This window comes from Nyctereutes procyonoides, unplaced genomic scaffold (assembly GCF_905146905.1).
Source record: "Nyctereutes procyonoides isolate TBG_1078 unplaced genomic scaffold, NYPRO_anot_genome, whole genome shotgun sequence".
Lineage (NCBI taxonomy): Eukaryota > Metazoa > Chordata > Mammalia > Carnivora > Canidae > Nyctereutes > Nyctereutes procyonoides.
This window is the reverse complement of record NW_026575142.1, coordinates 44,225,391-44,250,873: the sequence shown is the minus strand read 5'-3', so window position 1 is coordinate 44,250,873 and position 25,483 is coordinate 44,225,391. Positions and strand designations below refer to the sequence as shown.

Here is a 25,483-nt window from a genome sequence, read left to right as displayed (position 1 = left end):
GGAAGACCACAGATCACTGTTGTCTTTTATAGAAAGGGATAATGCTTCTGAATAGGCTTCTTGTGGTTTCTGACTTGTTCACAATAAACTCTGTGGAACCAAAATTCAGACTTTGTTCTTTCTGAACATAGAAATACAGAGCCTTGGAGTGTAAGACCAATGTTGATGCTCTAACAAGTACCTCCTGCCATCTAGCAGAGTATTCCGTACCTACCCATCCTGAATGAATTCCAGCTCATGTTCCCCGGCCAGGCTTAGACCTACAACACAGACTGAGTTCCATGGACGAGTACCAGTCCACTCTGCAAACCGTCACAGCCCACGTGAAAGAGATACAGAAATTGAGTGTTTACAAACTGTCATAATAATATGTCTGTGGAACCTAACAAGGAAAAAATGGGGTTGCATATTCATTTTTCTAGTGCTCTATTTTTATTCTATTTTCCAAAGTAACTGTTTCTGGACAGAGCCTTTTCCCTCAACTCTCCCTTTCTTTCCTTCTCTCCCTAGCTCTTCACCCAGACTCCTCCACTTACTTGGCCACGAGTCCCCACTCTACTGCCCCTTCGCCATATCACACACTACTGATCACCTCCTCCTTCCTCGAATATGTGCCCCCAGCACATAACCATCTCTCAGTTGTCTGGCTGTCTCATTGGCTCCTCCTCATCTCCCTCACCTTGACACACTGGTGACCTGGAGCTCAGACCACAGACGTTCTTTTCTCCATCCTGACCTTTTTTCTCTCTTTGGATGATCTCATCCAGTCTCATGGTGTTAAGCTGAATTATTTTCTTAATTTCCTGAATGTTTATTGCTAATGCACATGAACACAACTGAGTTTTGTTTTGTATACTGATCTTGTTTCTTACCATCTTTCTAAACCTATTTATTAGTTCTAGTTTCTAGTGGATTCCTTAGGATTTTCTATATACAAAATTATATCATCTGCAAAGAGACAAGTTCTACTTCCTCCTTGATAACCTGGATGTTTTTTATTTCTTTTTCTTGCCTAATTGCCTTGGCTAGGATGTCCCATTATAATGCTAAATACAAACGACAAGAGTGGGGGGACCTGGATGGCTGAGTCATCTAAGCATCCAACTCTTGATTTTGGCTCAGGTCATGATCTCAGGGTCCTGGGATAGAGGTCCTCATGGGGCTCCATGCTCTGCAGGGAGTCTCCTTGAGATTCTCTCTCTCCCTCTGCCCCTCCCCCTCTGCCCCCCCTCCTTTTTTTTTAAGATGTTATTTATTTACTCATGAGAGACACAGAGAGAGAGAGGCAGAGACACAGGCAGAGGGAGAAGCAGGCTCCATGCAGGAAGCCTGACCCAGGACTCGATACCGGGTCTCCAGGATCACACCCTGGCCTGAAGGCGGCGCTAATGCTGAGCCACCTGGGCTGCCCACCTATCTCTCTCAAAAAAAAAAGTAATGGCAAGAGTGGACATCCCTGTCTTGTTCCTGATCTTTGGGAAAAAGCATTCAGTCTTTCACCATTCCACATGATATGAGCTGTGGGCTTTTCGTAGATGCTCCTCATCAGGTTAAGGAAGTTCCTTTTCTTTTCCAGTTTGTTTAACATTCTTTCCCCAACCTTATCTATCTTGGTTAACAGTAATTCCATTCTTCCATTCAGGACAAAATCTTGACTTCTCTCTCACATACATCTTTCTTTTTATCTTTCTCATAAATTTTTTTGAGTATAGTTGACACATAATGTTACATCAGTTTCAAGTTTGCTCATGCTCTTTACACACATCCAATCTATCTGCAAATCATGTCAACATTTCCTTCAAAATAGATCCAGAATCAAACCACTTATTACCGGCTCCGCTAGTAATGCCTGATCCTAGTTACCATCATCACTTGTCTGAAATTCTACAACAGCCCCCTATCTGGGCTTCCTGCTTGCTTTCTTGCCCTCTACTATTCTCAGTATGGCTTTCACAGTGGCCTTTATATGGAAGTCAGATTGTGGTTATTACTGTTCAAAACCCTCCCAGTATTATCTTGCATCTCAGAGTAAACTCTTCCTCTCACAAAGGCCTCTGAAGCCCAACTCCTCCCACATTCCCCCTCATTTCACCCCATCTACTCCTGCTCTCCCTCACTCCACCCCAGCTACTCCCCCCTCTCTCACTTTACCCAGCTACTCCCCCCCCCTCTTCACCCAACTACTCCCTCTCCCCTTCACTCCACCCCAGCTATTCCCATGTTCCCCTAATCCTACCCCAGCAACTCCCCCCATTCCACCCCAGCTACTCCTGCCTTCTGGCTGCTCCTCAAACACACCCAGCAGGCTCTGGCCTTCAAGCCTCTACATTTAGTGTTCCCTCTCTGAAACTCTTCTTCGGGTGTCACATGACTTAAGCCTCACTTCACTGAAGTCATGGATGAAATATTATCCCTGAACCACTTTATAAAATAGCAACTCTCCCTTCCACTCCCACCCTCACTCCTAACCTCCTCCCCAACCTTGCTTTATTATTGTCCAAATAGCATGAAGTAACTCCTGCCATGTCCTTACTTACTTGTGCATTTATTGTCTATCTCCTTTTATCTCAGACTAAAATATATCTCCATAAGGACAGGAAATTGGTCTGTTATATTACTGAAATATTCCTAGCACAGAGAATGGTGGCTTATCATGCAACAGGCACTTCCTAAGTATTTGTTAAGTATATAAATAAATGTGTGAATTAGAGAATAACTCTGTTCACTCCATTTCTTCACTTGTTTTCCTATCATCTTATACTGTATATATTCTATAAACCACCTATTGTCAATTATGAATGACACAACCATTTTGCCTGACACTTAGTTTCTGAAATAGTGACCCAGGAATCCTACCCTGGTCTACCCTCCCTGTTGCCCCTCAACATTAAGAATCTGCCCTTCCCAGTAAACAAGGAAGAGAGTGGAGACCTTTTCATGTTTCTTGACCTTGGTTGGGTTTTAAAAATCTTTTGGAATACTTCTGTATCAAAGCCCAACTTTTCAGTTTGAGGTAGAGTATTGGTCTCCCCAAATGAAGCTGCTTTCTTAGAGTTTTCATGAAATAGAGGATATGATACCCAAACCAAAGCTTCCCCTCTCCCATGGAACTGTTCCCCAAAACAATGACTTAAATAATCAAACAGACTATTTAATGAACATTGTCCACTTTAAGCCCAGGTCATACAATGGAACACTGCTTGGATACCAACACAGCCAACGGGTGGACAAAACAAATAGAGAAAAGGACAGATCCATACATTCCACATACACAAACATGTCATTAAGCCCTCCAAAAGCATTTCTCATCTCTTTGGTTAGAAAAAATTCAATGTATACTCAAAAATCATAAAAATGAATTAAAGAAAAAAGTTGGTATAAATCTTAGTTCTATAATTAAAATTAACTATGTTTATCAATATCAAGCAACCACCCCATGCATTATTCAAGACCTCTTGCTGGAACCAACAGCAAAAGAGAGCATCTCTCTCAACACATTTGCAAAAATTCAACAGGTAATAAATCTCAGTTAATATTTGCTTCCAAAGAGAAAGTGAAAGTGAATAAATCCAATAGGGAAGCTACTGCTGATTCTTCTCCAGAAACATCAGTGTGCACATTCCCTCAAAATATGCAGACCCCTCTTCATGTGGATAGAATAGGCAGTTTGAGGCAAGGCAAATCATTTTTTTCAAAGATCTTTATTTACTTTGAGAAAGAGAGAGCGTGTGAGGGGAGGGGCAAAGGGAAAGGGAGAGAAATCATTTTTTTCAAAGATTTTATTTACTTACTTTGAGAGAGGGAGAACATGTGAAGGAAGGGGCAGAGGGAAAGGGAGAGAAATTATTTTTTCAAAGATTTTATTGATTTACTTTAAGAGAGAGAGAGAGAGAGAGAGAGCATGAGGGGAAGGGCAAAGGGAAAAGGACAGAAAGGAGCCTGACGCAGGGTGTGATTGCACAACCTCGCTATCATGACCTGAGCCAAAACCTAGAGTTGAATACTTAACCAAATGCACCACCAAGGCCCCCCCCTCCAAAATCATTTCTAAAATGCTGACTTGCAATAGAGAAACTTTTATAACACGTAGAAAAGCTTAACATTGCCTAAACCACCATGTCCATCCCTCTAGAAAGCCAGAATTAAATAATGTCTGAAACTAGCCCCTTTGCCCCTCACTTCCCACTCCCAACAAAACTGGTCTTTTTTTGAACATAAGAAAATGTTTCCAACCTTTCTAATATGAAGAATCTTTTAATGTCAAAATTTTACCACCAGCACCCTTACCCCACAAAACAGTGATTGTGCTCTGATTTTATTCTTTGAGAAAGCATTGTCAGAAAACGAATGTGACACTTGGAAAACAGAAGAGGCAGGCAGCCTGCCCTTTCATGTCCTATGGAGAAATGGCCACCCAAGGACTGTCTCAGGTAGAGGCTGGCATACTGCAATGACTCATAAGCCAAATCCAGCCCGTAGCCTACTTTTGTACCACCCAGGAGAAAGGGGAGGAGGAGAGGTACAAAAATATGAGATGACATGACTATGGCCCACAAAGCCTGAAACATTTACAATCTGGCCCTTTAGAGAAAAGGTTTGCTGGCCCCTGGTCTAGAGAGATGAAAGTTCATCTCAAGGCTGACTATTGATTAAAGGTCCCAGACTTAATCAAGTTACTAATTAACTTGTAGGTTTTTATTGGGTAAAGATACAAAAAATTTCTGTCCAGTGGAACATATAACCTTATGATCCTGAGACACTGATTTTATATTTAATTCAGCAATCAAGTTACCTTTAAATATCCTAGCTTCTCAGATGCTTTGAAGGTAATAACAACTGGTTCCCTCGTGAATTAGCCAATCAAAGAAAATCTGTGATCTGTGCTCCATTTAAATGTACCCTGAGAATCATGATCTTATCTTTTTGAAAATTAGAGTTCAACAACACATAATGACCTAAAGCAACTCTAGATTCAGAAGTGCAGTTCAATTCATTTACATTTTATAAACCCTTGTAGCATCTATATTTGCAAAGCAGCAATATCTCGTAAGGGTTGGACACATTATTTAGTCGGTCTGCAGTGAGTGCACAGAATACATAAACACCAAAAGACTCCTTGAAATGACCACAAAGCCACCTCCGGGACCACCACAGCCTTCTGGTGAGAAGCCCAAACTGAGTTTTCCAACTGAATCTTCCTAATTCAATAATTTGTTCCATTACTCAGCTCTACCCCCACTCTGAACGACAGAGGAAAAATGTCATTCCCAATTTTACTGATATTTGATTCACGAACACCTTTTACCTGCAAACAATTTCTACCGAACAATCTGATTTCCCTTGTCCCTGCTCTGAGAAAAGACCATGGGTGGTGGGGGGCGGGGGGAGAACTGGGTAGATTTGGATTTGGAGCTGTTAGAAAACTTAAGAATTCCCAAAAAGAGCAATAGGAGCATTGGGGTAAATCAGCAACAGCTTAAGGCAACTGACAAGAACAGAGTCTTCAAGGATCTACAAATGACCTCCTCAACCCTACACAGTTCAAAATTACCAAGCCCCCCTGACTTCTCTTTATGACACTGCCTAAAACCCCAAATACTAAACAATTCCCTACAAGCTTCATCGTTCTCAGTCATTCATACTTTAGTATAAATTAATGTATTTCAGAGTGGCTTCCTCTTAACTTCCAGTAACACCACAGGAATTACAAACAGATGCTGAAGTGGAATGAGCACTGGAGCCCAGCTGCATTAAGTGTGTTGTGCTTTCAAGTAGACCATTGGTGCTTCGCTGTCCTGTGTGGCTGCACCTCCTGCTCTGTGGATACTATTCCCACTGCATTCCTCAGGGAGCCTGGCACTTTAGGAGCCTCACCATTATGTAAATGAAATGTCTCTCTGCTCCCCTTGCTGGAAAATCTCAGCTGCCATAGAAGCTGTCTAAGCCATTACGGTGATGCGGCTGAAGGAGCCACAGAAGATTTTGAGTAATCACAGCCTAATCACATTTTAATTGCATTGGCAATCAGTGAGTTTAAAAAGAGAGAGAGAAGGAAAGAAAGAGAAAGAAAGAAAGAAAAATTAAACGCTCATTAAGTGCCACATAGAAACAGAAATAATTTTGCAAACAGCAGAAGCCCAGATAGGTCAAACTGAAGGCCTGATTTTCCACTTTTTATAGTTTCTAAAAACTCAACAGAAAGTTAGGTGATAGCCCTAAAATGTGCAGAACATGATAATAAATAGAGCCTTCTGAAAAATAGACGCCCGCCTCCTTTCCAATTTAGAAATGAAGGAGGACATGAACAGGCTTCAAAATCAGACAGACCTGAATTTCCAGCTGCTTCTCCCACCACCCAGTCTCCTCACTTGTTGGGCCCTCATCTCCTCATATGAACACTTAACTGTAGGAGTGAAGGAAAGCTGTCCAGGAAGTGCCTAGTGCATAGCAGGCCTTCAATAAAGGACAGCCACTATTTCACCGAGGGTTATTAGCACTAGCTCTTCCTAGCAAATTAGATGACATTAAAATAAAAGAGTTTCATTCAATGACATTATTTCCTCATTCAAAAAAAAAAAAAAAGCAGTACTGATATTTAGTCAACATATTCCCTAAAAGAAGAATTTGATACAAATGCTTCTTCAATCTTTGTCCTTATATAGTCACATTTTTTCCAATTCAAACTCCCACCTTGTCATTTTTTTCAGCATTAACATGGTGTAGTGATGTCCCAGCAGCCACCATTTTCCTTCTAAAGGCCGGAGTAACCTAATCTGGCTCTTAGGGTGGTGGTTCTTTACGCTGAATTAGAACCACTTGGAAGGGTTCGGTGGCTGGATGCCTGGGCGGCTCAGTGGGTTAAGTGTCTGCCTTCAACTCAGGTCATGATCTCAGGGTCCTGGGGTCAAGCCCCACTCGGGCTCCCTGCACAGTGGGAAGTCTGCTTCTCCCTCTGCAATTCTCCCTACTCATATGTATGCTCATTCTTGCACACTCTCTCTCTCTCAAATAAATAAGCAAAGTCTTTAAAACTTTAAAAGAACCTCTTGGAGGGCCTGCTGACCTGCTAACCTCCAGATCACTGGGCCCACTCCCAGAGGCCTAGAGTGGGACCCAGCATTTCTAACCAGTTCATAGGTGATGCTGATTCTCCTGGTCCAGGACTACATTTGAACTAGTATTTGAAGGGACCATGCTTCCCTTCTCAGCTTACAAGCTCCACCGTCATGCTCCATGAGTCAGGCTAGGGACCAGGAGAGGGCTGGGCAGCCTAAGTCTCTGATTCCCAGGACCTTCACTAAGAATTCCAGGACAATACCCTGCTGGATTTTAACTTGGAGAGATATGTCGTAGGAGGCACTGGCAGCCACCCTGAGGCCATTAGGGAGAGCCTATCTAAGGCTGGAACCAATCCATGGAAGCAGAGCCAAGGGGAGTAACAAGATAAAAGGGTTTCCGTCCCAGAATCAAGGGCATGCCTAGAGTCAGGTCTCCCTGGTGCTGTCCAGCTTTTATGATACCATACTTCCCTCTTGACTCAAGAGAGGTTTGGCTCGGCTCTCCTACCACTTACAGCAGAGCCCTGAAAATCCCAGAACCCTGGAATTGCTGGCTTTACTTAGCTTGTCTATGTCTGTTCTGGCTCTCCCATTTCACTTCTAAAAAACTATTGCCTAAACTTAAATTGTCTTCATACCCTCAAGTCAAATGTCTCCATCCAACTCACAACCCAAAAAGAGGTCAAAAAGCAATGTTTTGGGAATGTAAACAATCTACCTACACAGAATACACATCTCCTGGAGTGAACTTATGAATCCAATGTAATTCTAATCAAACCCCTACAGAATGGCCAATTACAAGATCAGAAACTTTCTAAAATTCAGCAGTAATGATTTAGAAAATATAATGAGAAAAAATTGTATTCATTAGTAACACAGAAAATGTAATCCTGAGAAGAAACTAAACCAAAAATACACAGGAAGTTTATGAGGAAAACCATATGGCTTTGCAGGGGTGGGAGAAGGGAGAGATGAAGCAAAAAAAAGATAGCATGTTTCTGGCCAGAAAAACTCATACTGTAGACTTACCAGTATTCCCAAGCTAATATGCAATATATGAAACTCTCACACAACTCAATAAAAAACAGATGAAAACCTCAAAAAAAATGAGAAAATGGATCAAAGGAGATGAGGAAGTGATTAACACAAGAAAAAAACCAACCAGCCAATAAATTTATGAAAAATAAGAAGAATGCTTAAGCCTGACACCACTGGTGGAAGGAAACGGGAGCAGGAGAGCCACCAAAGCTGTCTTTCTGGGGGCAATGTGATACTCTGCATTAAAACCTCAAAAACAGGAGCCTCTGGGTGGCTCAGTTGGTTAAGCATCTGCCTTTGGCTCAGGTCATGATCCCAGGTTTCTGGGATCCAGACCCATGTCGGGTTCCCTGCTCAACAGGGATTGTTTCTCCTTCTCCTCCCACTTTGTGCTCTCTCTCTCTCTCTCAAATAAATAAATAAAATATTTAAGAAAAAAATTCAAAAATAGGCAATTTTAACTTAAAAACTTCACTTCTAGAAATTTGCACTAAGGAAATAAGCAAATGAGAGCCCAAGAATATTCATTTCAGTGTATTTTTTTATAAGATTTTATTTGTTTATGAGAGACACAGAAAGAGAGGCAGAGACACACGCAAAGGGAGAAGCAGGCTCCGTGAAAGGAGTCTGACTTAGGACTCGATCCTGGGTCCCCAGGATCACCCCCTGGGCTGAAGGCAGTGCTAAACCGCTGAGCCACCCGGGCTGCCCCCATGAAGTGTCATTTTTATTTTTTTATTTTTTTATTTTTATTAATTCAGTGTCATTTTTAATTGAGAAAAGAAACTTCAATGTTTAACAAACATTTATTACCTGGATAGGGATTGAAGGAGGCATTTGCTATACTTCTATAAACAGAATTCATCCTTTAAGAAATTTATTATTTAAAAATAATTACTTGCTGTCAGGGCACCTGGGTGGCTCAGTAGGTTAAGTCTGACTTCAGCTCAGGTCATGATCTCAGGGTCCTGGGATCGAGCCTTCTCCCCCTACCCCACTCAGCAGAGAGCCTGCTTCTCCCTCTCCCTCTGTTCTTCCCCCGATTCATGCTCTCCCTCACATAAATAAATAAAATCTTTAAAAATAATAATTGCTGTCATCTTCTGAAGGTAAAAATAGCCCCATATCTGAAAATCTTTCTGTAATCATCTTTTATTTAAATAACAATCACTTGGTCTAAATCAGGTATATAAATTATGGTAGCACTATACAATGAGGTATTATTAATATACATTCAGTGATCTAGGCATACACATATGTACATCCACAGTTAGGGGGAAGCAGGTCATAAAATAGCATTATAAAATACCATGTACAGGGGCGCCTGAGTGGGCAGGTAGTTAAATGGCTGACTCTTCGTTTCAGCTCAGGACATGATCTCAGGGTTGTGAGATCAAGCCCAGTCTCTGGCTCCACATTTAAAATGGAGTCTGCTTAAGATTCTTTTTCCCTCTCCCTCTGCCCCTTCTGCTCATGCTCTCTCTCTCTCTCTCTCTCTCTCTTTCCTCTCTTTCTCTCTCTCTCTAAAATAAATAAATAAAATCTGGGGTATCTGGGTGCCTAAGTGGTAGAGGGACTGCCTTTGACTCAGGGTGTGATCCCAGGATCCTGGGATCGAGTCCCATATCAGGGTCCCTGCAGGGAGCCTGCTTCTCCCTCTGCCTGTGTCTCTGCCTCTCTCTCTGTGTATCTCATGGATAAATAAGTAAAATCTCAAATAAATAAATAAATAAATAAATAAATGAAATCTTTTGAAAAATAGCATGTATAGAATAGAATGCTTCATTTTTTTAGAATGTTTCATTTTAAAAAAGAATGTTTCATTTTATAAATATTCATATTTATAGTCATTTTATATTTGTATAGAAAGGCCTAAAGAATATACAGAAAACATTAACAGTGGTTATGACTGGTAGTAGGGTTGGAAGTAATTTTTATTTTCTTCTTTTCATATATCTGCATTTTCTTAAGTGGCTGAAATTATTTAATACCCTTTTAATTATAAGAAAAACAAACAATATAAACAATATAAAAAAAGGTGACTGACATATGAGTTTAGGTGCTAATCCAACAAAGTACAAGAAATCACATTTTTCCTTTCCTGTGACTTATGCAATGTAACATCAAAGAGTGCACTCCCAATTCCTCCATCTGGCACTTCATGGAGGCAGCAAAAAATCATCCACATGACCACTATGTCCTGATCCTCATCCATTCTTCATTCAATCATTCATTTTCTGATCACCTCCTATGGGCAAGTCACAGTGCTGGAAAGACTACTATAAAAACATCCATTCCTCTTAAAAATCAGATACAATGCATTTGGTGAGTTAGGGTGCATTTTGGGGTTTTTCATAATTAAAATTTTCACCTATCACTGCTTTTATTTTTTATTTTATTTTTTGTTTAAGATTTTATTCATTTATTCATGAGAGAGAGAGAGAGAGAGGCAGAGACACAGGCAAAGGGAGAAGCAGGCTCCATGCAAGGAACCCAACATGGGACTCGATCCCGGGACTCCAGGATCACACCCTGGGCCGAAGGCAGGTGCCAAGCCGCTGAGCCACCCAGGATCCCCCTACCACGGCTTTTAGATTCACTATATCCTATACCTGATGGCTCATAGTCCCTTATTGTCTCCTTCTTCACCTTCACTCTAAATTTGGGGGCAGTGAAGAGTAGGATCACAGAGTTTGGCCCGTTGTGCCTTTAAATTAAAAGGTGCTTGAGGGACGCCTGGGTGGCTCAGCAGTTGAGCGCCTCCCTTCGGCTCAGGGCATGATTCTGGGGTCCCAGGATCGAGTCCCATATCGGGCTCCCTGTAGGAAGCCAGCTTCTCCCTCTGCCTATGTCTCTGCCTCTCTCTGTGTGTCTCTCATGAATAAATAAAATCTTTAAAAAATTTTTTTTTAAATTTTTAATTGAAAATAAAAAAATAAAAGGTGCTTGAAAGCATCATCATGACATCCCATTCAAAGATGCAACTCAAAAACCAGCAGGGCCAGGAGTACTGGAAGATTACTCTGAGTTCAGTAAGCCCAAGGGGATGATGTGGCTGTTCCATATCATTAATGACCATTTTCAAGAGAGTGGCTGATCCCTCCAAGGTCCAACAGAAACCTAATGATCGGACTCTCCCTCTTTCTACAGCCAAATATCTTGGCAGCTTTACAATGGCTCCATCGTGTGGATTGTTTCTTCTGCGAGGAAGACTCACCATCCCCAAAGAAAAGCCCATTACAGACAATCAAGGAAGCAGTGAACAGATAGACAATGTAGCACATAATAAATCCTGCTCATGAATTACTGAATAACATCCACAACAGCTTTTAATATTTTAGGCAAGCCACCAATTACCAAAAAGTAGTAACAAGACTGAGTATGGAGTCCAACATGAGGATTGATCTCAGGACCCTGAGATCATAACCTAAGCCAAAATTAAGAGTTGGATGCTTAACTGACAACTGACTGAACTACCCAGGTGCCTCTGAATTTGACACTTCTAGTAACAGAAGAAAAAACACTTTGTTATAGGGGCTTCAGGCACAGCCTCTGGAAGCAGACTACCTGGGTTAGAATTCTGATTCTATCCATCACTAGACAGGTCTGTGACCTTGACAAACTTAACTTTCTCTTCTACTTCAGTTTCTTCATCTATAAAATAGAGATAATAATGATATCAAAAATCCTAATGATAGGATTATTGTGAGGATTAAATGTGGCATAAATGGAAGTATTGTTAATGTTGGTATAATTATTACTAGCACGAGATAAGGAAGCACTATCTATGAAGGTCCTGTGGAATGGAATCTGTGGTCATGTTCTGAATACTGGTAAGGATTTTAGTGTACAGTGATGAGAGAGAAGGGTATTTCACAATTAAGGATTAACCTGAGAAAGACCCCAGAAGTAGAAAGAAGGGGGTTAGTGCCCTGACAAGGCTGGTGGTGGCTACAGTCCCAGGCATTTGAGCTAAAAGTGGGGGGTACAGAAAAATAACACTGAGACAAGGCATGCTGGCATCTGCCTGGAGGAGGTGACGAATGCCAGGCTAACAAACGTAAACACTTACAGAAGGCAATGACAGGCCAAGAATCAAGGCATTGCAATGGTGAAGAACATGGGATTCTGGATTTGAATTTTGGCTGCAACTCTTAAGAGCTGTGTGACCTTGGGCAAAGTGCCTAATCTTTCTGTGCCTCTGTTTTCTCACATGTAGAATAGATGTGTTAAAGATGAAATGAGAGTTCATATGCAAAGTTCTTAGAACCAGTGCCTGGTACACAGTGACACATACATGTTTGCTATTAAAAGATTGAGTACCGTGTGACTCTTGATCTTGGGGTCGTAAGTTCAAGTGTTACATTGGGTGTAGAGATTTCTAAAAAAGATAAATAAATAAACTAAAACAAAACAAAACAAAAGGTAGAATACTGGCCGATGGTGCTTCTTCCTGCCATCTTGATTGGCCCTTCAGAAAATTATCAGTGGTTGATATGGGTAATGACAGGGTCAAGGATGTAAGACTACGTTTCAATTGTTTAAAAAAAAAAAAACACCATAAAAGTAAAGATTCTCTTTTGGACAAAAACTTCATGGGCCATGAAAAAAAATTTATCTCAAAGGAATGACAAAGTGACAGCAAGCACTAAACATAAGCACACACACTTCTAGGCAACATGACTGAATTTATCCAAGACTTAATCAGATCACCATGGCCATGCAGAGTGGCAAATGTACCATTTATGAGAAGATGGGATCTGTGCTAACTTCTGGATGATGGCAAAGGTTTCAATATGACTGGTGGGAGGGAAGGGCACAAGCCAAATGTATGGTGACGACTGCTCAGACAATCCCTAAGGCAAGAACTTACTTCCAGATCCATCCTTGACTCTAGGTCCTTCAGGCTTGGCCTCAGAAATAATGTTTGCATTGGCGTTATTCTCCATCTCGATCACAAAGTCACTGTCCTCCTCAAACTCAGGGTGACTAAAGATCCAATCCAGTGCTCTTTCCAGGTTATTATTCTAATAAAATAAAACATTTTTATAATGTATGCAGTCCCAGGGCCTCATTATATCCTGACCATTTAAACCAAGATGTCAAGTAGAGAAGACAGGAGGCCTGAATTCATTAGTCCTAAGTGCCTCTGAGAAGCTCTGACCCTGCATATGAAATGTACATTCAGCTGGCATTCTCCAAGTCTCCCAACTGAGGTCTGTAATTGGATTCACTGGAAAACAGTTCTGAGCAGCAGACCAGCATTCCAAAGTCCGTATCAGCCTTAGCTCAGCATTTCTGGAGGTTGATGCTAATGATGGGGTACAGAGTCTGGCATTTGTTTAAGTACCTTTCTCAGCCACACTAACTGCACACACTATATTCCCTATCAACTGTGTTTCCCACAGAGAACTATGCTGGGCATAAGGGGGCCAATGTGAGTGCCATGTTAGTGCCTCCTCTCCCTAAACATTAGCAGAACTGTTGGATTGCCATAGAGACCATATTAATGCCTTGGTTAATGATGACAATACTGGTTAGTTAGGGACATTATTTTAAACTCAAGAAATTAGGTTTAAAGAATTTATTTAGATATCATCAGAATCTCCAATAAACCAGGCAGTTGAGAAAAATAAGTAGGGCAAAGCAAGTACCCTGAATGAAACTAACTCTGGCTGAGATATTTCAAGCATTTTAAAGGGAAACAGATTGTTCTAGCCACACTCCATGAGTCAGCTGAGAGCTGCTATGACTTCAACAATGGACCCTAGCAGACAACTGGTAGGCCAAGATAGGTAAGCAGGAATTAGTAGCAGACACCTACTTAAAAATACATACGGTGTGGCAAGGAAGGGTGGGTTTAAAAAAAAAAAAGAAATTTCTTTCAATATTAAACAGATATCTGCACTGCAAGAGGAAGACTTCTATCAATGCTCTAGTTTTATGGTCCCTTCTCTCCTGATAATGTCAGGAAGTTCATGAATACCAGAAGAATCCTCTCTCCACAGACAGAAACAGAAATGGAAAATTCAGTCTTCTCTATGAGGACTTTTGAGAGAGATTTCTCCAAGGTCTTAGTATCAGAAAAGCAAAATTTCTCCTAAAGAACTGTCTTATTGAACATGGAATCTCATACATCCCTCTCTGCTCCAAGGCACCAGGAAGCTTCAAGTCAAATCTCAGATCCCTGCTGATAGTAAACACTCAGATGATAGGGAGTTTCTTTCGATTTGGTCATCTTGCCCTAGCTGCATTATCTCCCTATTTTTTTTTTACTCCCATTTTTATACTGTATAACTTCCCCCAATCATTTATTTTAGCTCCCCATATAATATATGCAAATAAATCTCTGTGGGGCCATGGTGGGATACAGAGCGAGACAAACATGATTGGAAATGATCAAAGGACACTGGAAAGTCTCCACTGCTACTGACAGAAATACACACCACCTCCAGTAAAAGGAAGGTATTTTCACACAGTCTTTCATGCTTACCGTGGCTCGTAGTGCCTGAATAGCCTGATTTCGATGGAATCCCATGGAGGTAATAATAGCTACAATTTCCTCCGGAGGTTGATTATCCAATCCAGTAGCACCAAAAACAGAGGCTCCAGCAGAAGCTGCTCCTCCATAACCAGGCATGGTCAGTGGTTCGGCAAAATCTGGGAAAATAATTACACTCAGGCCTTTTTCTCTTTTTTAGTCTTGAAATAACACTGTGGAGCTAAGAAGCAAAAATACCTACAAAGTTATAATAATCAAGACAGTTGGTACTGGCATAGGATAAACTTATAGATCAACTGAATAGGATTCTGAGAGTCCAAAAATAAACCCATAGATTTATGGTCAATTGAGTTTTGACAAGGGCAAAGAATAGAGCAGTCTTCTCAACAGATGGTGCTTGAACAACTGCATGTTCACATGCAAAAGAAATAAGCTGGACCCACACCTTAGACCATATTCAAAAATTAACACAAAACAGCTCCCTGACCTCAATGTGAGAGATCTTTGTTAGGCAATTTTTCTTGGATATGACACCCAGAGTACAAGTGACAAGAGAAAAAAACAGATAAATTAGACTTCATCATAATTAAAAACTTTTGTGCTTCAGAAAATGCACATCAAGAGTAAAAACACTCACAGAATGAGAGAACATATTTGCACATCATGTATCTGGTAAGGTACTTGTATCAGAATATAAAAAGAACCACACAACAATAAAAAGACAAATTACCTTAAGATTTTATTTATTTATTCATGAGAGAAAGAAAGGGGGGGAGGGGCAGAGACACAGGCAGAGGGAGAAGCAGGCTCCATAAGGGAGCCTGATGGGGAACTCGATCCCGGGTCTCCAGGATCAGGCCCTGGGCTGAATGTGGCGCCAAACCGCTGAGCCACCCAGGCTGCCCAACAAAATGGGTTTTTAAGAGGGGCGCCTGGGTGGCTCAGTTGGTTAAATGTCCAACTCTTGGTTTCCATTCGGGTCATAATCAGGGTTGCGAGACTGAGTCCTGTGTCGGGCTCCATGTTCAGCATGAAGTCTGCTTGGGATTCTCTCCCTTTCCCCCTCCTTCCCCTTCTGCCTTTTGACCCAATTCACATCGCTCTCTCTCAAATAAATAAGTAAAATCTTTAATTTAAAAAAATAGGCAAAAGATTTGAATAGATATTTCTCTAGAGATATATAAATTACCCACAAACACATGGAAAGATGCTTTACATCATTAGTTATCAGGAAAATGCAAATGAAAACCACAATGAGGGAAGCCTGGGTAGCTCAGCAGTTTAGTGCCACCTTCAGCCCAGAGTGTGATCCTGGAGACCCAAGATCGAGTCCCACGTCAGGCTCCCTGCATGGAGCCTGCTGCTTCTCCCTCTGCCTGTGTCTCTGTTTCTCTCTCTCTCTCTCTCTCTCTCTCTCTCTGTCTCTCTGTCGTTCTATCTCTCTCATGAATAAATAAATAAAATCTTTAAAAAAAAAACCACAATGAGCTACCACTTTCACATCCACTGCAATGGCTATAATTAAAAACAGTAATAACAAGGCTTGGTGAGGATGTGGAGAAACTGGAACCCTCACACACTGTGGCAGAATGTAAAATGACATTGTCACTGTGGAAAACAATTTGGCAGTTCCTCGAAAAGGTAAATATGGAGTTACCATATGACATAGCAACTCCTCCCCACTCAAGAGAAATTAAAACACGTTCACACAAAAATTTGTACTCAAAATGTTTAGAACCGCATTATTTACAATTGCCAAGAAACAGAAACAACCCAAATGTCCACCAACAGATGAAAAGATAAATAGCTTATGTGTCCATACAGCAAAATATTCTTTTAGTGGTGACAGTTGTGCAATTCTGTGAATTTACTAAAAAGCACTAAAGTATACACTTCACATGGATGAATTATATGGTATGTGAATTATACCCAAATAAAGAATATGGACGCAAAAGCTAACTAAACCACCCACATTTTTTTGTATTTCAAGTCCTTATTTCTTAGCTAGAAGTATAGGTGTCCCTCAATTTATTGTACTTTGTCTGATTGCACTTTGCAGACACCACACTTTTTACAAATAGAAGGTTAGTGGCAACTCTGTGTCATGCAAGTCTATTGGTGCCATTTTTCCAAGAACATTTGCTAACTGCCTGTGTGTCACATTTTGGTGAGTCTCACAATATTTCAAATTTTTTCATTATTATTATGTGATCTGTGATCAGTGATCTTTGATGTTACTATTGTAATTGTTTTGAGGCACCACAAACTCACCCATATAAGATAGCAAACCTAACACACACATGCCGTGTGGGTTCTCACTACTCCACGAACCAGCCATTTCCCTACTCTCTCCCTCTCCTTGGGTCACACTAGTCCCTGAGACATAATATTGAAATTAGGCCGCTTAATAACTCTAAAATGGCCTCAAAGAGTTCAAGTGAAAGGAAGAGCCCCACATCTCTCACTTTAATTCAAATGTTAGAAATGATTACTCTTAGAGAGGAAGGCATATTAAAAACTGAGATAAGCCAAAAGCTAGGCCACTTACACCAAACAGCCAAGTTGTAAAGGCAAAGGAAAAATTCTTGAAGGAAATTAAAAGTGTTCCTCCAATGAACACACCAATGATAAGAAAGCATAGCAGCTTTACTGCTGATTTGGAGAAAGACAGAAGACCAAATGAGCCACAACATTCCCTTGAACCAAAACTAGTCTAGAGCAAAGCCCTCACTCTCTTCAATCTATGAGGGCTGGGACAGGTACGGAGGCTACAGCAGAAAAGTGTGAAGCTAGCAGAGGTTGTTTCATGAGGTTGAAGGAAAGAAGCCATCTCCATAACATAAATGTACAAGGTGGAGCAGCAAGTTATCCATAATACCTAGCTAATATAATTAAAGACAATGGCTATGCTAAACAACAGACGGTCAGTGTAGACAAAATAGCCTTCTATTGGAAGATGTCGTCTAGCGCTTTCACAGCTAGAGAGGAGAAGTCAGTGCCTGGCCTCAAAGCATAAAAAGACAGGCTGACTGACTCTCTTATTAGGGGCCAATGCATCTGGTGACTTTAAGTTGAAGCCAATGCTTACTGACCATTCCAAAAATCCTAGGACCCTTACGAATTATGCTAAATCTATTCTGCTTCTGCTCTATAAATGGAACAACAAGCCTAGATGACAGCACATCTGTTTATAACACACTTTACTGAATGTCTGAAGCCACTGTTGAGACCTACCACTCACAAAAAAAATTTCTTTCAAAATATTACTGCTCATTGACAGTGCACCTGGTGACCCAAGAGCTCTGACGGAGATGAACGAGATAGATGTTATTTTCATGCCTGCTACCACAACATCCATTGTGCAGCCCATGGGTCAAGGAGCCATTTCAACTTTCAAGTCTTACTATTTAAGAAATGCATCTGTAAGGCAATAGTGCCACATATAGTGATTCCTCCAATGGGTCTGTGTGTGTATGCACATGTGTGTTCTTCCATGTGTGTCCATATTTAACACGTAAAAATGCTTCCCTGCTGTCCCCAAGACAGGTTGTACATTTCACCCACAGCCCCCCATCATAGCAATAACTTTCCTGCTGCCAGGGGTGCTCAAGCCAGCCAGGCCCTGCCAGTGGGAAAAGAGGCCAAGCGGTACCTGTCTATGAAATTTCAACTTTTCCTTTCATACATGTTTATTACACAAGTCTGCTGTCCGTCCCAGTCAGATCTGGGCTCACTTACTCCGGCGTGCTCTCAAGTCCCCCTTCCAGCTGCCCGGGGCCCTTTGTATAAGGTGTCCTAATACTATTTTGTTTTGTTTTTTTAAATAAACAGTGTTTTGTAGATTTCAGATGACTATGCAGAGGCCTAGGGGACCCTCAGCTCTGAGCAGGGCCTGGGGGTCCTGGATTTCACGGCCCAGGCTTGGTTGGGGGGGGAATCCAGAATTGGTTGTAAATACTTTGCATATTATCTGATTAAACACAAACAGACCTCAAAAAAAAAAAAAACTGGCAAAGTAAACTCAAAACCTTCCAGAAAGAACACATCATTCTAGATGCGATTATGAATTCCAGAAAGAATTTGCCATTCTAGATGCCATTAAGAACATTTGTGATGTATAGGAAGAGCTCAAGATATCATCATTAACAGCAGTTTGGAAGAAGTGGATTCCAACCCTCATGGATGACTTGGAGGGTTCAAAACACCAGTGGAGGAAGTCACTGCAGATGTGGTGGAAATAGCAAGAGAACTAGAAAGTGGAGCATGAAGGTGGGACTGAATTGCTGCCATCTCACGATAAAACTTTATCAGATGAGCAGTTGCTTCTGATGGATGAGCAAAGAAAGTGGTTCCTTGAAACAGAATCTACTCCTAGTGAAGAAGCTATGAAGCTTATGGAAATGACAATAAAAGATTTAAGATACTACATAAATTTAGTTGATAAAATAACAGCAGGGTTTGAGAGGATGGACTCCAATTTTGAAAGAAGTTCTGCTGTGAGAAAAATGCCATCAAATAGCATCACATGCTACAGAGCAACCATTTGTGAAAGGAAGAGCCAACTGATGCAGCAAAAATAAAGTTTTTCAACTAAGGTATCCATATCTTTAGGCATAATGCTATTGTACACTTAATGAACTACAGTATAGCGTAAACATCACTTTTATATGCGCCAGAAACCAAAAAATTCATTTAACTCAGTTTATCCTGATTCTCACTTAACTGTGGTGGTCTGAAACTAAACCAGCAATATCTCTGACATATGCCTATATATCCCACATCTTTCCAGTGATCTTTGTGGTGCTGAATTATATACTTTAAAAGAGCAAATTATATCTCAAGAAAGTGATTATTTAAAAAAAAAAAAAGACTAAAGATGAACATTGTGACTTTGCTCCACAGGCAAAAAGTGAGCTAAGAAGCTAAATTATAAGCTAAAAGGTCATTTTCTGAGACCCATTCAGAGGACATGGAAGGACCAAGGCTTAGCATCACTGAGGATCCCATCAGACTCCAAAGCTATCCCCTCTAATGACCACTCACCTGGCTCTTCCATGTGAACAATGATCCAGTTGAAGGCCACTTCAGCTCCCATGTTTCCAGTAAAGTACACAGCCTTCCGACATGCTTCTAGAGGGAAACCCATCTCAGCCAGCTGCATCACTGATGACTCATCAATATCTGAGGCTACAGAGCACAACAGAATATTCTGGTGTCAAAACAAAAAGTCCCTTAAAACATAAACTCTCTTTCTCTTTGTCTTAGCTTCTCCTTACCCACTATTCACATGCTATCCAAAGAAAGTGCTATTTTGTCTGGTGTGTAAATGGTGGTCAAACTTCGTTTTCTTTTAATTCTTTCAAATATTAAGCTATTTAGGGGATCCCTGGGTGGCGCAGCGGTTTGGCGCCTGCCTTTGGCCCAGGGCGTGATTCTGGAGACCCCGGATCGAATCCCACGTCGGGCTCCCGGTGCATGGAGCCTGCTTCTGCCTATGTCTCTGCCTCTTTCTCTCTCTCTGTGTGACTATCATAAAATAAATTAAAAAAATTAAAAAAAAAAAACAAATATTAAGCTATTTGAGTCTAAATATCTTTGACCTAAACAGGAACCATGGTAATTATCTGGACAATCCAAGCATTGAAAAACAATTCCTTGGGATCCCTGGGTGGCGCAGCGGTTTGGCGCCTGCCTTTGGCCCAGGGTGTGATCCTGGAGACCCAGGATCGAATCCCACATGGGGCTCCCGGTGCATGGAGCCTGCTTCTCCCTCTGCCTATGTCTCTGCCTCTCTCTCTTTCTCTCTCTGTGACTATCGTAAATAAATAAAAATTTAAAAAAAAACTTTAAAAAAAAAAAAAAAAGAAAAACAATTCCTTAAGATTGTATGGAGAGGGCAGCCTGGGTGGCTCAGGGGTTTAGCATAGCGCCGCCTTCAGCCCAGGGCGTGATCCTGGAGACCCAGGATCAAGTCCCACGTCGGGCTCCCTGCATGGAGCCTGCTTCTCCCTTTGCCTGTGTCTCTGCCTCTCTCTCTCATGAGTAAATAAATAAAATCTTTCAAAAAAAAAAAAAAAGAAAAGATCATATGGGGAGATTAGTGTATTCCCAGAACCATTTCAGCCTCACATATCATTCTCAAGACTTATCCGACAGCAGCCTCTCCTATCACTGAAATCTGAAGAGAAAAGCATTATCTATAGAGGCCTAAAAACCGAGTCCTTAAATCTTACAGGAAGTTATACCAGGCCTTTCAGTATATCAGCAATCGAAGGAAGTAATCAGCTCTAGGAAATGGAGAACCCAAATGTTAAGTATAGGACAGAACATTCTGTAATGGTATACACTTAAGATATTAGAAAGGTAGCTTTATAAACCTAATGTAGGCTTTTGTTTTCATCTTTTCATAACGATATATAGATACTGGTAGAGATGTGTGTGTATGTGTGAGTGTATATTGTGTACGTATATGTGTATACATATAAGCACATACATATATATGTGTATACATAAACATAAAAACCTATAGGCATGTGTATATATATACATGTACATACGTGTGTGCTTACATAGACACACACACACACACACATACATGTGTGCCTACATAATGCTCTCAAATTACCCAACAACTGGAGGGGAACAGGAGCACAAAATATACCCCTTCTGTTTTCCATGTCCTGAGGTCTCTAAACTACTAAAACTTCTGCCAAAGATGGCAGTTAGTAGAACTGAGGAGTAGCAGGAGAACTGAGGATTAGAGATCTATTCTATAAAAATTATATTAAAAATGTATTTATCAGGGTACCTAGATAACTTAGTTAAGCAACTGACTCTTGAATTTCAGCTCAGGTCATGATCTCAGGGTTGTGAGACTGAGTCCCACACTGGGCTCCGCACTGGGCATGCAACCTGCTTAAGATTCTCTCTTTCTCTCTCCCTTTGCCCCTCCCTCTCTCCCCTCCTGTCTGCGTGCTCTCTCTAAAAAATAAAAAATAAATATGTTCATAAAAGTTCTCTCTTACAAGGAAGACACACAGAACATCCTTTTGAGATTAAGTTTTAAGAAAGCAATGATTTAGTACAGCAGTGATTGAAAATGCAAATTCCATTTTTGTGAAAAATAAAGTGAGCTTTCTATTGAGAAGGATACATGCCAAGTGTTAACAATGGTGATAGATGACTGATGAAACCCTAAATGAACCTTAATGCTAACCCATGGTTTGTAAATATCTTTTTACTCTTCTAATAAAGAAAATCATTATTCTTTAAAAATCTGAGAAATTGGGACACCTAGATGGCTCAGTGGTTGAGCATCTACCTTTGGTTCAGGTCATGATCCCGGGGTTCTGGGATCGAGTCCCACATCAGGCTCCCCACAGGAAGCCTGCTTCTCCCTCTACCTATGTCTCTACCTCTCTCCGTGTGTCTCTCATGAATAAATAAATAAAATCTTTTTTAAAAAATCTGAGAAAGATAGGATGTAAATGTTAAACAATCTCAGATAATTTTATTTTCTCTTGTTGAGTAGAGATAGTTGCTGATGAGACAGTAGCTTAGATCTAGGAGGAAATCAATGTCCAAACCATGAACACTGGAAACTGGTTGAATGCTCCCAGTCAGAGACGGACTCCTCTGGCACAGTCAGTTCCAACCACCCATCACCTCCCCTGGGGCAAAAGCCTTGCAGGCCAGCTCTCTACAGGATCGGGGCAGCTAGTAAACCTCTCACATTCCAGAAAATGTCAAGCAGCATGAAAAGCACAGTTGACTCCTAGTCCTGGTTCTGCTCCCAGCTCTTGGGTCTCTGAAGTTTCCTGAGTCTCAGCTTTATACTCTGTAAAAGGTTATCTGCCCTGCCCTTCTTACTGTGATAACCAAATGAGAATCTGATTTTGTATGAATAGTAAAGTTATATACTATTGACAGAATTTATGACATAATAAATACAATATGACTTCTGGTAACCATTCCAAAGTATTAACAACCATTGTTATTATTGTAATTAGATTATTCACAAGGCAATGGTTTTTCCAAGACCTTTCCTGACCCTGGGGGCTTCTTCTAGCAATGAACAAATCATGATCAACCAAGGAAAGGAAATGTGGAGGTCTAAAGCCACATGATCAATCATTTGCAATGTAAAACACATGCACTTCTAAATTAACAATAGTTTGTCTCTGGAAGGGTTTTGTAGAAAAAAATATTCAGAGTATTTAATGTTAAATACTCCCCCTTCCTCCCAATTAATATCTAAATATTCACTATAAATAGTGTTCTTTTCAGAAAACCAAGAGTATCAACTCCTACAGGATTAAAGAACTAAAAGTCTATAAAATTAACACACAATCCAATGAAATTACTAACCTTGAGAGTATTAATTAATGCTACCATGTCCTGTCAGTCATGAGTCTTCACTACATATCCAGCAATAAGAATGGAAAAAATGCCTGGCCACTGTGCCATCACTGCATAAAGAGCTCTACTCATGACCAGAGTGGAAAGAAATGGCATCATTAGTCTACCCTCATACATGAGGAGACTAAGGCTCTGAGAAGTAAATTTTTCTAGCTTGCAGTCACAAATGGCAGGGCCAAGTTTCCAATCTAGGGCTGGTTGGCTTTCATGCTGATGATCACTCTCCTGAGCTCCAGAGCCACTTAATGATCATTTCACTGGCTTCCATTTGCTGCTAACTCAACTTGCAGACAGAGAATCATCCCACCCAAGAAAAGCTGCACACATACACATGCAGAGAACAACACCCCTTTACTGATCCCACAGACAAGTAAATGTTAGACCAGTGACAATTATAGGACACTGAGAAAAACTTCAAAATATACATACGGTCTATCAGTTGGTTCATCAGACGATCTGGAAATTAATGGAGAGGGCAGAAAATAAGACCAAAACATGGCAAAGAGTTTTAGAGAAAGAAAAAGAGTCCATGTAGGGCAATCCCTAATCCCTTGCCCTTAGGGATCCCACACTGTTGTCAACCCCTCCGCATCCCACCATACACACTGCCCAGCCTATACAACATGAAATCATTACAGCAGGGAGTAAAAATAAACAGGTTTCAGGCATTTCGACCAGATAAAACATTATGCTCTGGTTATCATCTTCATGAAATAAATTTATCTCCCTGTATTTCTAAGAACTCTGTATAATTAAAACCAAAGATTCTGTTAAGAACATCAGAGAAAGCAGGAGCAGTGCTAATAAAATATCCTGTTCTTCTCTGATGCTCATACTGATCTCTGCTCTCTGACACCTTTAATGGACCACCCGTACCGCATAACTCAGTGTCCCACTGATAGGTAGGTCCCTTCTTTACTCTCCATACTCTATAATTTAACATTTTACTTAGCATCAGAGAATAATGGAACATAGATGCCTATACTGAATCCTATCTTGCTATTCCTGGATTCACCTTAGCCTTCTTTTGAACCTGAACATGGTAATCAATAATATTTAATGCTCAACTGATAAAAAAAAAAAAAACTTTGGAAGAGGGGCCCAGAGTTCTCTCTATCAATTCATCTGATTAACTGATTAAAAAGGTGAACAGTAAGTGACTCAATGAGCAAACAAAGCCAGAATAAAACTGATTTCATTAATAACTGAGCTAAAAATGAAACCAAGATTTTTTGACACTGGCCTTGGATCCACAAAAGTGAAGCAATTATTTTCTGCACATCCTTTTCCCTTAAAAAGTTAAATGTTCTGAACAAAAAATTTAGCCTTCACAGGGCAAACTGCTCCCTTGCTATGAAGCAGTGACAAAGCTGGGGAGGTGAAACGTGGTCAAGATTTTTAAAACCAACACACACTATTGAATTTCCCCTTTTGGTTGTCCAGAGGTACTCCCAAGATGGCACAGCTCCTCAAGATTAAGAGCCTAATGAAAACACACTCCTCTTCCCTACAGGCCCATTTATCTGCAGAAGGTGAAGGAGGGACAGGGAGGGGAAGCCAGAGGCAACATAATCTAAAACTTTTTGGAGATTTGCTGCCCTCTATTGGCAGTGATTTTTGCAAGTCTGTTTCAACTACTCATGATGGGTCTGTGCCTGGTCCCAAGTCTACAGAGTTTACAGCTGCAGCCAGGACTCACTACTGTGTGTCTATGGTGGGTTACAACACAGGAAGATGGCCAAGGGACGACAGGGTGGTGGAAGAGAAGAGACTCTTCCATTGTGGGGTGGGGCAGGCAGAAGGGTAAGAGAACATCATCGGGCAGAAGATGGTACCTTTCGAGTCATCAGGAATGACTATAGGGGGGCTGATGTCCGGAAGTTCCTCCTCTCCTGGCTGTAACCCCCTGGCTCGGAGATGATTGATATCAAGTAGGTCTGGCATATCAATAGAAACATCTACAAAGTGAGAGAGATTACATTCACCAGACTCTCCAAAAATCCACAATAACCCCCAAGATCAGCACCTCTAATTCTTATGTGCAAGTGTCTAAGCAGAGTTAAGGGATCATTTTCAGTTCCCTGGAGTAGGCCCCTAGACCAGCAGTCTCACTGAGACGTTAGATTTAATGGAGAAGCAGGGGGAAAATACAGAGCCTTTCAAGCTGAATAAGCCAGAGGTAAGCCAAAGGTTGCAAGTTGGGAGCCCAAAGACCAATTGTAGCCCAGACATTTTCTGTCTGATGTTTTTAAAATGTTGTCAACAAATTCCATTTTTTAAATCAGAAGATTTAAAAATCCATATTCCAGACACCTGGGTGGCTCAGTGGTTGAGCATCTACCTTTGGTTCAGGTTGTGATCCCAGGGTCCTGGGATCAAGTCTTGCATCAGGCTCCCCACTGGGAGCCTGCTTCTCCCTCTGCCTATGTCTCTGACTCTGTGTGTCTCTCATGAATAAATAAATAAA

At 41.0% G+C, this 25,483-nt stretch overlaps 1 protein-coding gene across 1 annotated transcript in view; it reads right to left on the bottom strand.

The window, feature by feature from the left end:
• Window positions 1-25,483, bottom strand: part of USP13 (ubiquitin specific peptidase 13) — a 114,457-nt gene that overhangs the window by 5,005 nt on the left and 83,969 nt on the right. The window contains exons 15-19 of the mRNA XM_055308155.1: window positions 24,852-24,974; window positions 23,446-23,472; window positions 19,642-19,785; window positions 14,590-14,756; window positions 12,970-13,123 (exon numbers count right to left, since the gene is read on the bottom strand). Coding sequence (XP_055164130.1) covers window positions 12,970-13,123; window positions 14,590-14,756; window positions 19,642-19,785; window positions 23,446-23,472; window positions 24,852-24,974 — 615 coding nt within the window. The remainder of the gene's footprint in view (window positions 1-12,969; window positions 13,124-14,589; window positions 14,757-19,641; window positions 19,786-23,445; window positions 23,473-24,851; window positions 24,975-25,483) is intronic.